Here is a 14,027-nt window from a genome sequence, read left to right on the forward strand (position 1 = left end):
ACGAAACCATCCCCAGTTTTGAGTGATATTTTTATGTTTATACATAATACAGTTTTCTGGATGTATAGCGTTCTCATGCACTTATTAATAACAAATATTCCATGCAGTACCAAGAGTAGATTAAAACTTCTTAAACACTGGAAAGTGCATCTATTGAAGAACTTAGAATTTGGGGGGGGGGGGGGGTATTTATTTTTGTATTATGTGAATGGAGAGGTACTTTCTAAATACATTAAAATGACAGAAACACTACTCTTTAACCTGACCTTGATTGCTTTTTGCATAATTAGGGTCATTACCTTCACTATCAGACAGATCTGTGCAGCATTTTTGAATGATATAGCAAGTGTGTTGAAACAATTCAACCCCCTCTACTAGGACTTAATGAGAGAGATGGTGCCAAGAAGCTGGTTGGGTACTAAGATTACACAAATTAGAAACAGTTCTTCCTGCCTTTTGTCTAAGATGAGTAATGATACTGTGCAAATACCAATATCTAAATAACCACAGTTCCCAAAACTCTAAGCAAATTTCACACTGTAATGACCCATTTTCAAACTACTGCTATTAAACATTTACCTCTCCAGTTGACACAATGGCTAAATGGCATGCTGCTGCTCTGACTACTACTGATGACCTTGCTATTGAAAAATGACAATTGCAGCATGTAGATGTAAGCAAGGATGCTTTTTTTAAGGTTTATGTAGGTAACACCAGAGATGAAACCTGTCATACAGTGTAGCTTCACTGCTGCTGTTATAGCCATACCTGAGCTCTCCATTAGGTATTCAGGTACATGCTGCAGTGTAACTAGCAGCTCAGATAAATACAACAAATATAAGAGAAAGATGGTTTTACAGTTCTGGTGGGCATTTCTATCATATAGTCAGGTTGATGTATTACTTTGAATGTAAATCCTTCTGCAGTCTCTTCTACTTTTCTGTTGATTTTCCAGATGTTTCCCAGAATATGTTTTGTTTATCACACTCTATTTCACCAGCAACAGCATAGTTTCTTCTACGCTTCTTTTTTTAAAATGTCTTAGACATCTTGGCATCTACATCACTGTAGTCCCTAAGTGTAATCGGTAAAGATGCATGGGACAAGAAAGAGAGATGCAAATTGCTGGAAATACTGCCTCCACCCTGGAGTCAGCCCAAGGAGCTGCAGAGATGGGAGAGACCCAGCCCCACCATACTGCCGGAAAGGCTGGCTCATCCCTCAAGCAGTACCCTAGCCGCAAACAAAATATAGACCATAAACTTAAATGTTGTACAGATTCTGTACTGAATGATTATTATTCCATATTCAGAGTGATTTTTATCCTCTGCAATGAGACATCCCACTGTTGCAGGAGATACGCAACAATCTATGGCACGTTAGCATCAATCAAACTGAGGTCTTTAAAGCTTCATCTTTTACAGCAGTTACCCTGCCACAGGGCAGTATACCCTTCTTTTACATTCCATCTTGGCTCTGCCTATGAATATCTCATGTAAACAAGGTCATCTTTACCACAAGGCCAAAAAAGTAGGGCAATTCCCACAAGAAGATGTAGTTATTCTCATTTTCTTCACTGCCTGATACTTTTACTATCGCTTTATTCTTTTTAAGAGGATAATTTTAAAGTGTAACTACTTCCTGCGCAGGATTCTCTTCACTTTAATAATTACCGTGTTAATGAATTTATTGTTACTACTTCCCCCAATTTCTATTTTTGGTTAAATTGTTGCCTGCTTGTTATTGTCTGCTGGGACCTCCGGAGGGACAATGCGATCTGGCAGCCTAACCACAGCAACAGAATCCAGGAACTGCAGAGCTGTATTCCAGTTCTACCAATGAGCAATGATTAATTGGTAAGAAATGCCACTCAGTGGCAATAACAGCCAACAACAGCACTCAACTGCACATTTCAGCACACATTTAAATAAAGTCCTGATCCTTCACTCACTATCATCAATGGCAACACTCCTGCTGATATCTATGTGGGATCAAATGACCTTCTGAGCAAGTTGCCCAGACAGTTATTAGCCAAGTGACAGGAGTGTATAGTGTGTTTCTATTCTCACTGAACTCCTGCAGCAACACTTGGATTTCTCTCAGTACACATCAATATGCAAAACTGAAGATATATTAGTATCTTCTCCTCCACTAACACAACGAATTCTCGCTGTTTTGGCATGACCGTCTTGGACTGAAGAACATTCTGTGGCTTTTTTTTTCTATTGCCTTTTGTTTTTCTAACATACTGGGAGACCAAAATGCTTTCCAGTTTGTTCTGAATTAACTTATGCCTTAAATTATCATAAAATATCTCTTGAATTGTCTTCAGCACCTGCAAAGCATTTGGCTTTCCCCTTGGATCTCATAGCTTCACTGCCACCCAAAAACTTTGGCAAAAGATGATATTAAATTCAAATATACTTCCTTTCTGGGGGCACAGTTCTGCGTGCAGATCTTGCCATGACTTGCAGTTCCATAGCTGCACTCCTGGCAACCTGCTGTTTATATCAACACCTCAGTAAATGCAAATCAGAAGTGAATGTAAGCAGAGTATGAAAAGGAAACTGTAAGGCAAATTTATTACAGCAAACAATACACTCAGTACAAGATGAGGAAGCACCAAGTTAACAGTCCAACTCATAAAAACAGATGTGGACTTCCTAGTGACCACATGCAGTCTGAGCCTCTCGTTTCCTCAGTACATGTAGCTCTTCCCTGGTAACCTTCTTGTACGTAAGGATTCATTTGCTCTACCACATTTTCCAGTTGTCCACAAGAAAATTTAGTAAACACATACCCACTACTTTTAAATGTATTATGTGCATGAAATTTCACACTATGACTCTACACACACATCTAAAAGTATTTTACACAAATTTACATTGGAAATTCCCTGGTCTTTTGAATTTAATGACACAATTTCCTTTAATTTCTACAAAGACAGGATTTCAGACAAAATGTGAGGCTTGGGATGCTTCCAGAGCATTCAGATAGGTACTGATCCCCATATTTCTGCAATAATTTCTACATAATTTTAATCTGTTCCAAGCATTATTTGATGCCAATTCTCACTTTACTATGCAGACTGTACATCATCAATGCATCTAACAAAATATGCAGAAGACACCCTTAAATAACCTTGATATTTTGATAAACACGTGTAATTTACTCTGGTACCATATGACATATTAGTTCTGCATGTGCATGTGCACACATGCCAGAAATAAGTTGATGAGGAAAAACCTGATTTTTCAGTACGTTTTACTAGATGCAGCTAAGAATAATAAAGTCCTTTAGAAATAATAAATATGAATAAACTTGATAGACTCGTCTAACTGATCTACAAGTAGGACATGTTAGAGAGAATAGCAGCTCCCTGTGCTGCAAACCTGGCCAAGCATGGCAAGTTCAGGACTACCCAGGGCAAGTTCTACCAACTGGAAAACTGCAGACATTCTACAGCCTGCTTTTTCAGTACCTTATAGCTTGGGTGCCAGACCTTAAGAAGTCTCCTTCTTTAATCAACTCAAACAAATGGATCTTCTCAATCATCATGTTCAAAAATTGCTTCTAAAATTAATTCTTATTAATAGATTTTACTGATTTACTTACTATTCAGTTACTTCTGAACTTGACAGTACTCATTCCTTCATACGCAACGATGCGCCTGTGGACCAGTGTATTCAGTAGTTAATGAGCAAAGGTGTTCAAGCGAATATCACAAATAAATGCCTCAACAGGTCAAATTTTCTGTTTGTATTAATACTGTGATTGAGGGGAAGATATAATGTATGTAAAATGTAAAAACAACCCTGTATCAGGTTATCTTACCTTTTTTTTTAAACATATCCATCATACACAGAAATAACTACATCTTGAGGATGAAGAACTTACGAAGTGGGTTTAACATCTTTCTCAGGTTAACCTGAAAAAGAGCCTTAAACACCTTAATATGTGAGTGCATGTACCACACACCCACTTAAGGACACTGGTGGTACATACATATAATCGCACAGAAGCACGCAGAAGACAACTAATTCCAACTGAGTACAGAGGTGACTTAACCTAAAAAAAAAAAAAATCACATTTTTTGTCTTCCTAGCCTCAGGGACAGCACTTGAGAACCACAGTTTAGCTGTCATGCCTGTCACTCGCTCTGTAACCTGGTATGTCTGAATTTCAGGTAGCAGAAATTCAGCTCTGTAAAAATTATGCAGCAATTATCTCCATATATTTTCATTTAAATCACATGAAATGCATTTTCAAGTGTGGCCTAAGTCTAAATAGGACCAGATAATGTAAATTGGCACATGTAAAAAAATCAGGATATATTCTTTTAACACCTCTGTTTAAATAACTCGCCAGCACAAACTAAATAAATAATTTAAATTTCCCTTAAATTTACAGATATTCCTCTATTGACTTCCATATGCATCATACTTCTAAACACACCCAGATTCAACTGGGGAATAAGTTATTTCCTAGAGAAGTAAAGAACACAGACTAGAACAAAAAAGACCAATACTCCAGTTTCACAGAGGATTAATGGAATTATTGTAACTAATAATTAGGACTAAAAAGACAACTATTCTGGAATGACAGAGAAAAAAAAAATCTTTAAAGAATACCTAAGCATGTTTAGCATAATCTATTATATTTTCAGTGTTTTAAAAATGTGTGTTTTCAGCCATAGTGTTTATTAGCATGTGAAAAGATTAAGAATGCCCTCTGAAGCGTACTGGCAATATTTTGCTGTTCACTTCATTGTTCAAGGCAGGGAGCAGATGCCAGTACTGAAGGACAGCACACTGTGCCCCAGGGAGCTGCTCCCTCTTTTCTGTGGAAAGGGGCAACCTGGCCAGCCCAGACTAGGGTTCCAGAAGAGTGGCAGGGACCACACGTTGGCATTTGCAACAGAAAAGAGACTCCAGGGAGTGTTGCCCATGAAAAGATAAATCAAGATGTGTGAAGACGAGACAAACATTTGACACTGAGCTCTCGGCCTGAGGTATAGGAGGCGATATGTGCATCTGCAAATATCTTAAATACAGATTATGGGTCATGCACGTACATAGCTGATACATGTTTATCTAGTACATTGGCCAAATATAAGTATTATAACTTATGATATCTTGATATTCAAATCTATTGAAGGTGCAATATGCTCCATTAGTCTTGATGAAATTAAAAATCCTGAATTAGTTCTGATAAACACTAGGAAGTCTGTCAGTTCATTCTACATGTAAACATAACCGAACACACTATACTATTTTCTTACGAAACCAATGTTTTCAAAACAAATTCATGAGACACAAGTTCTGTCCTAGGCAGGGTTTGGTGCCATGCTTAACTGTACATGTGCATTTGTTATACACATTCCAAAAAGTAACTGGGACTTTTTCAAAGCTGGAGTTCTGTGAGTGGAGATTAACTGTGAGTGAGACCTGCAAGGTCTACTTGCGCACATAGCCTTCTGCCTACACTGCTGTTCCTTCGGAAAAGTTAAGTGGGGCCGGTATTTCATTGTTCCTACCTACTGTTCTCTGTAAATTTTGTCCTAGTAATGGACGAGGGATACTTGCACAAGCCAATGAAGGACCAGAAAACCACCCGTGAGGAAAAGTGTTTATCCTTATGAATGAGCAGAAAACGGAGGGACCCTTCACCCTATTTTTCTTCAACATAGCTGAAGTTCAGCAATTAACTTCATTTATAATGTGATGATAAAAATCACCTTTCAATCACACCGCGCTCTCCAGTTACAACCACCGTGTCACCAACCCCTCTCCCGACACGAGTAACTCTCCGGGGGTCGGTTCCCGCACGGAGCTCCGCTCTCAGCACCGCTGTCCACCCGCCAGCGCTGGGACGGGCGCCCTACGCCGGACGTCTCGGAGGGGGCTGCAGCCCCGGCAGCGGGCGGGACTCCGCCGCGCCAACCCGCCGCCCTCCCCCCCGGCCCCGTCCGCCGCCCTGGTCCCTCACCTCCGTCCTCCTCCAGGGAGTTCATGCAGGGGAAGTAGACCGCCAGCGCCTCGAAGGAGGCGGAGAGGCTGCTCCGGCTCTGCGACCGCTGCATGGTGCGTCCGCCGGCCGCCGTCTGCCGGCCCATCTTGGCCGAGCGGCACCCGCCTTTGGCGCGGTACAAGAAGCGCGGCGTCTTGGCGGCGGGCGGCGCGGGGCGGAGCGGCGCGGAGCGGAGCTGGGGCAGCGGCGGAGCGGCGCGGACGGGAGCGAAGCCCTCCGCGGGCACTCCGTGCCGCTGGGGCTGAGGGTGGCGGGGAGCGCTGGAAGGGCTGCGTGCGGGGGAACTCCGCTCTGCCGGGTTCTGCCCCAATGCCACCGCCGGCGCCGCTGCTCACGGCGGGTCGAGCCGCCGCAGCCAGCACGGGGCCGCCTATTTGCCGGCAGCGGAAGTCACCGGGACTGAAGGGTGCAGTGCACGGTGCCCGTCGTGCGAACCTCGCCGGCGGGGCCGGCTGTAAATACCGACCCCGGCGGAGGGAGGACCGGGAAGAGTCGCGGGCCGGTGTCGGCGGGCCGTCCCGCAGGCACCGCCCGCAAACTTTGTTCCTCCCCTCTCGGTGCCCGCTGGGCCGACAGTTGTCCCCAGCGCGGCTGGAGGCGGGAGAGGAGAAGGCGGCGGGAGAAGGGGCGGTCCCGGTGCCTCGCCAAGGCGTGGAGAGCGCCTCGGTGGCACAATGGGCAGACCAGGATGGTGACCTCTGGCACTGGTCCTTGCCGGCACGGCTCACCTGCAGCCAACCGCCTGCGCTCTGGCGGTACTCGTAGGGAATTATCACTGAACCACAGAAGGGTTGAAAGGGACCTTTGGAGGTTATCGGGTCCAACGGCCCTGCTCAAGCAGGGTCATCTACAGCCACTTGCCCAGGACCATGTCCAGCCCGCTCTGACTATCTCCAAGGGTGGGGACTCCACAGCCTCTCTGGCAGCCTGTGCCAATGCTCAGCCACCCTCACAGCAAAAAAGTATTTACTCTTGTTCAGATGAGCCTCCTGTGTTTCAGTCTGAGACCACTGCTTCTGTCCATGGGCCAGCAGGTGGTGATCAATCAGCCTTGCAAGTAACAGGCAAATCCTAATCATCAACTTCTAAGCCATGATGTTCTTCTCTAAAGCACACCTGCCTCCATTAGCAAACGTGTTTATCTTTTCTGTATTCACAGGATAATAGGATGATAGGACAAGAGGGAATGGCTTTAAGCTGAAAGAGGGTAGATTTTGATTAGCTATTAAGAAGAAAATCTTCACTGCGAGGGTGGTGAGATGCTGGAACAAGTTTCCCAGAGAAGTTGTGGATGTCCCATCCCTGGCAGTGTTCAAGGCCATGTTATAAGAAGCTTTGAGCAACCTGGTCTAGTGGAAGGTGTCCTTGCCCATGGCAGGGGTGTTGGAACTAGAGGATCTTTAAGGTCCTTTCCAACCCAAACCATTCTATGGTTCTATGACTGTGAATCTATGATTCACGCATAGCTTGACATAGAATTTTTGATTAAATTTTATTTCCCTATTTTCCTCACCACTATTTAACATTATCTTTCTTTTCTGTTTATCCAGTACATTATATTACTCAAGTCTATAGTATTTGGCAACCTTCCCCACAAAATGATAAGAAACTACAGCACTGCACATCATTAAAAAGAGGTAATAGCTACTGTAACATCTTTTTGTTCTATAGTTCATGACAGTGCAAAAGCGGTATCAAGCCTTGCACATGGCTGTTGTTCACTTCCTGTCCCTTTAGGCAGTAATGATAGTAAATGTGGTATTTCTTGCTTTCAGAAGTCCTTAAATCCCCTAAAATAATGATAAACTACACTTAGGGTTTGATCGTACAAACTTTGCAGACAGAATGGCATCTTGAAGCCAACTGAAAGGCTTCATGAAGAACGTGAATAGAGTCACACCCCAGAGCATATTTCATTGAGTTGATATTTGGAAGGAAATATTTGTTCCTGGAAAATAACAAGAGATTGTAAACAGCCAACACTATTGCTCTCATGCTTTGCTAAGGAATGAAAGCTATCAAAACTTCAGCACTTGGGGATAGAACCCATCATCACATGATCTACAGGGAAACAGTGAGTTTTGACAGATATTTGTACAGTATGCACAATTTTTCATTACGAGATACCTATAATCTACTATACCTAATAACATGTTTCATATGACAGCATAGGCACTTATTTTAGAATAACATAAATTCTCTTTTCCTCAGCACTAGCCATAAATGATGTCCATGACAACTTGTATAGGCTTTAACATCTTTTAGATGTCCTACTCAGGTCATACTCCAAAATGCGTATTTAGGTGGTCATTCTACATAAGTTCACGTTTCTCTGGTTTTCACCTTCCAACACATCTGTGACACTTTGCTGGTTATGAAGAGGGTGAGCTGCCACAGCAGACACCTTCCTCATATGCCACGGGCAGGCCCATAGGCAGGCAGTGATCACAGAGACTACTGAGCCACTCCAGCTTGAAGTGGATGCCTGGTTAGCCTGCAATGCCTCAAGCATTTCCTCTAAAATTACCCTTTGCATTTGTACTAGCACTACACCACATTACAGCATATTCCAGTTGCAGACTGGACTGCTTTTGTTTACAGTTTACTCTAAAATGGCTATAAAGCAAACAGCTCTAAAATAAATTATGATCGTAATAATAATAAAACTAATATACAATTATCATGTAATTGGCAAAGCCCAATAAAACATGCTGAAGCAACTGCTAAATAGATCTTTAAACAACTTGGTGACTGTAGAATTTTCTATCTATAAAGACAAAAGCAGACAAAATAACTTCCTTCAGCATTTTAGCAGTGTAAGATATGGCAGAAAAGTAAATGTTTGTCTTGATTAAGTAATAATTCATGACTACTTTTGAGAAGTTGGATGCAAAAAAAAAAGTTAATGTTCATTATATTTCAGCTAAGCTACTGCTGACTTACATAAAAACAGCTGAATAAAAAAGGCATTGAGGATGCAAAGAAAGGCAAAACAACATTTGGTGGACTCGGAGATATTTACAAAAATACAGGCAAACTGCAGGATACATATTCAAAGAAGTGCAACTGATTTGCAACATCTGTTTAAGATACTTTCACTCCCATTTTTAAACATTCCTTTTTTAAGTACTCCCTTTAGAAGTACCCTTTGTAGAAGAAATAACACCTGCTTAAGAGCCAGCAAGCTTTCAAGCAGTCCGTTCTTATTTTTCTCCCCAAACAGGAGGGTACACACCTCTGCCACTTCCCTCTAAGCTCCAACTTCACCAGAAACTGGGAGTCCCCCTCTGACACAGCGGCCTGATGTCCCATTGTGACATGGCCATTGCAGGGGTGGTTGACACACTGCACCAAAAGAGATGCTAATGGAGCACTTTGTTGGTGATGTGTGGCCTGGTGGGAATTTGGCTGTGCCCTGGAAGCTTGCCACAATGCCAGGGCCCTACATTGCCCCACAGGACTGAGCAAGACCTAGCAGCCACAGAAGTTGTAATCAGTTGAAGTACTTTATGTACTGTAACACAATACATAAAAAAAACTTGTAAAATTGGCCTCTACCAAGAAAATCACTTCAAATATTCCCCAGTCCGTAGCTGATTCCGAATTACTCCAAATAGAGGTTGCAATACAAGACACCCATTCAGCAGATCTGTGGCAAAGAATTGGATCACAATCCCATCCAAGGTCCCTCAATATTCTCTCTCTTGTTTTTTTGTTTTTTTTTTTTTAAAGGTTTAAAAGGAAGAATGAAAACAGAGACAAAAAACTGAGATAAGAAAGCCATAAATTGTCAGGATTCTGGGATTTGGGGAGGCTGTCCTCAAACAATTGCTAATGGTTGCATTATGCAAATATTCTAATTGCTAGCAATCTGGACACATGCCTTGACTGAAGAAAACAAGTTTACGACCCTGGATTTTTAACTTTTAACTGCTACTAACTGGTTTGTGTTACCAGTTGCAAATGAATCAAATTGTTGTTAAAGGAATTGCATCCAAACTCCCATCTCAATGCGCAGTATCAAGACTCCCGGGTATCATATTGCTTTAACATTTTCTGATAGCTTGCTGAAAGAACAGTACAATGTAAGAATCCAGGTCAAACAGAACAAGGTCAAACATCTGCTATAAATGTATGCACTGTCCTAAGGCAAGTCTATTTGTAGAGTTGGATATATTATAAAATATCTTGGTGGCTTATCTACCGAACTAGAAAACCAAATGCTTACTATTAAGCAATTACTGAAAAATGTCATGCAACATGAATTTGTGGCACTAGATCTTCAGTGCCAGCCTGCTCTAAATATAGCCAGCCAATAATGGGATTCTGAATTTAATAAACACATCTTTATATTTGGGAATGGGACTGACATAATGACCATTCCTACATTGCTTATATGTCAGGCAATCAGATATAAGTTTTCTAAATTCTGGGTTTTTTTTTTTTAATCAATAAATTTTGGATTTTCTGAGCATTCGCTACTAAGCAGTCTTAGATAATGCAGCCACACTTTTCCATCTGCTTATGTGGCAACAGCAAATTTTGCCACTCTTAATTCTTTTGGCATATTCTACTATAAGGTCAACTCCACCCCAAATATCAAACTAGGTAACACAGTACAGATTTCTACCAAAATAGCTCTGCTGACCGACAGCTGTTCCAGGATAATTCCCTAGTTGTTAGTGAAAGAGCGGTTATATCAGCAAAACAGGATTCTCCTAGAACTGCTTGTTTTGCATGCCCACATTAGGACTTATTTGCTGGTACCCAATTCCAGTATTCCTGCTCTGGAAAACTGTTCCCATTACCTTAACAGTCTGTGCCCGCAGAACTCTACTTTTAAGTGATTTAGCCCTGTAGGGGCAAAGTCTTGCACATTTTCAGAGGATACAAATTTGAAGAGATGAAGGAAATTGCTTTCATTATGTCTCTTCCAAAACCACAGATTTCAGTTTCTGAAAATGAAATTGGGAATTAAACATAAATCATGTTTTAAAATGAAGAAATGGAAAAGTAGTAGGATTTTTTTTTTTTCCTGGAAACATAGGATGCTTTCACATCCATGGAGATACAGGTTTCGTTTCTTAAACAACATGGTAGCATTTCTTGTCCTGCAGTTGGCATTGGCTTCTGTAATGAACATGAAGGCAATCTGTATCTCTTGGTTTAATGATAATATTAGTCACATGTGAAAGCTGTCTTTTATTACTTAAATATGTTTAACTTTCCCCTCCAAAGTGTATGATAAAACCACAATATCAAAATAAAGTCATAATTTTCCTAAATAACAGAGGGAGCTTTTTATGGGCTAGCATGCAGCAATGCAGTATAGCTAGCTCACAAGTATCTAAGAGGTCAGAATTGGAGCAGAAAAACTTTACACAGCTGAGTATTTCTATTTTGATTAAAATAATTTCACACCTTCATGATCACAAGGTAATCTGCAAACCACAAGGTGTCATAGAGCTTAGCAAAACATACTACTTCATAATGCTTCATCAGGGTGAGAAGCAAAGAGCACAGAAATAAAATGTTCATGCCCTTCTCAGGAAAAAGTGGTTTAGAGAAAGAAATTCACAGGAAACATATTAAGCTGTAAAAAAACAAAAACCAGACCCAAACCAAGTGTTATTTGTTTTGTTTTTTTTGGGGGGTGTGGGTGGGTTAAATGCATACATGGAGACTATCCACTCTCTCTACTTAGATCCCAATCTGCTGTTTTGTCTCTGAGAGTAACCTTCTTTATAATTCATCAGACCCATGAGCTTAGAAACAAGCTGCAGTTATTCATATATACTCTCAAATCAGCTGCCTGTGTACTTCACCGAAGGTTTTCAAAACATCTTAGATGAGGACAGTGTAATTAGTTTCTGAAACTGTAACTTCATGAAACATGATCTGTTTCCCTCTATAATTGAGTCTTCTGCATAGAAGGGACAAAACCAGCACAGAACTATTAGCAATTGAGTAGCCTGTGGCGCACGCTGTACTGCACAACGAATGCAGCCGGTCAATGCCCCTGTGCTGATGCAGCAGTCTGCTGATGTTACTTAAGAAGATATACTGTGGAAAATCACACAATGATCTTTATGCTTGAGTTTTTCCAGAAAAAAAAAAAAAGCCCCTACTGAGATGAACAGTACAAACAGCATGTGAAAATGTAAAATGAAAACAAGATGAAAAGTGAGGTCTGTGCCTGTCATGCACTGTTCGCTGCACTCAAGGACTGCAGTGTCTAGAGAGCACAGTTTTCTGAGGACATCACTGCTACCATGCAGGTCTGGTTCGATTTGTTTGCCATATAAGAGTATTACATTATCATCAACAGGTGAAATCTTTGGTGAGTCCAAATGTCAGCATTGTAAAGAGACATTTGTCTTGCAAGTCTGTAATGCAATTTTGATACAATCTGCAGAAGGTTAATGTATAGTAAGAGGGGATGATTTTGCAAAGTTTTGTGCCCATTATCTGTTTTTCTTGAGACCACAGACTGTGTTTACTGGAAACAGCCCTATGCATTATTTCAGTGCAGAACAAGAGGTTTTCTGAGGCTCCTTCTGCTGTGCAAAGCCCTGCAGAAACTTGCTATATCTATTTTGTAAATCGTGCTCTTTCATGTTGCCTGCACTGTGTACTCCACAGGTAACCAGCTCCACTGGTCAGCCATCCTAACTTCCACTTACACCCTTACTGTTAGTGCTATATGGTAGATGGGAATCTCTAAAGTCTGAAAGTGCCAGAACACCCATGGAAGCCTCAACATTTTAATGAGCACAAAAAAAATTCACTTCTTACAGGACCAAATATATGTGGTGTGAAAACTTTTAAGTCTTAATGCAGATTTTACAAGGGCACTGTCTTTAAAGAACCTAGTTCATTAATGAAACACCTTAATTTTAATGGTCAACTCTAAACTCATTGACAAGAATCGGAGTCAGTTGATGGGCACTGCGATCCACCCAGAAATAACAGTAAAAAGATACTGCCCCAGCAAAGTCTAAGTGATCAAGAGGAAAGAGATTTTTAGCGACCTTGTTAGCTGTCTTGTTTAACTGACAAAATCACAAATTTAATTTCATTTTGTCAGTTTTCACACTTTTTGTATCTCTGGCAGAGGAATGTGTGCTGTTGTCATTACACTGCTCTAATTTCCATGGTGTTTGAGTCACAGCAGTGTCTCTTCAGCCACAATAATGCAATCAGTGAATCCCAAAATACCACTGCTGCCGAAAAACAATTTTATTTTTCCTCTTTCATTTGTTTTTATTCTGGTAATCCACAGTTATGTCTACATGAGTAGATACAATATCAAGTCACATTCTGATGCATGGGAACTACATTATTTTACTGCTACATTTTTAGAAGAGCCTACAGCACAGTATCGGCTTGAAAATCTAGAACACCTCCAATAAAGCTGTGGTTCAGGAGTTAAAATGGGCCAGAAACCACTTCCAAAGGGCTGTTTTGGAGGGTGGCAGAGTATCACAGTATGGATGTGGGTAACTCTGTGCCAAATGGACTCGGTGCCAGAGAACAATCCTGTGTGTTTTAATGCTGTAATACAGTGGAAATCTATTTCTCTCAGATATGACACAATTACATATTTACAACTGCCAGGCAGAAACTGGATTGCAGGTACAAAATATGAAGTTATCTTGCCAAACAGCTCATCTGGCTTCAGAGTCACTGTTTCATGTTAGCTGTTGAAAGCCAGTAAACCACACTATCACTATATTAATGAGTTCAAATATGATTCAAAACACCATATGTTAAGTTTTAATTGGTGTGTACAACCTGAAATTCTTAAAACTTTTCATTCATATAGGATTGCATGCAAGGCCTCACTGGACACCTTTTCATAATTTCATATTTAAGGACTGAGAATAACAGACAGAAAACACTAAAATTCTAGTGTGCTAGAACTAGTATGCTATTACTACTATTACTCTTGTTATTAGAAGTAGTAGTACTAGCTAATACTGACTAAAGACCAGATG

General features: G+C 41.0%; 1 protein-coding gene across 50 annotated transcripts in view; it reads right to left on the reverse strand.

Annotated features, from left to right (window-relative positions):
* RIMS2 (regulating synaptic membrane exocytosis 2) overlaps positions 1-14,027 on the reverse strand; it is a 455,883-nt gene that overhangs the window by 15,716 nt on the left and 426,140 nt on the right. The window contains exon 1 of one of the 50 annotated variants that reach the window (XM_062627251.1): positions 5,989-6,691. The exons of the other annotated variants lie outside the window; for them this stretch is intronic. Coding sequence (XP_062483235.1) covers positions 5,989-6,115 — 127 coding nt within the window. The 5' untranslated portion in view covers positions 6,116-6,691. Of the gene's footprint in view, positions 1-5,988; positions 6,692-14,027 lie in introns of those variants that run through there. 50 annotated transcript variants of the gene reach the window in all.

This window comes from Pezoporus occidentalis, unplaced genomic scaffold (genome assembly GCF_034315485.1).
Source record: "Pezoporus occidentalis ecotype Australia unplaced genomic scaffold, CSIRO_AGI_Poc_V1 ctg3, whole genome shotgun sequence".
Taxonomy (NCBI): Eukaryota; Metazoa; Chordata; class Aves; order Psittaciformes; family Psittacidae; genus Pezoporus; species Pezoporus occidentalis.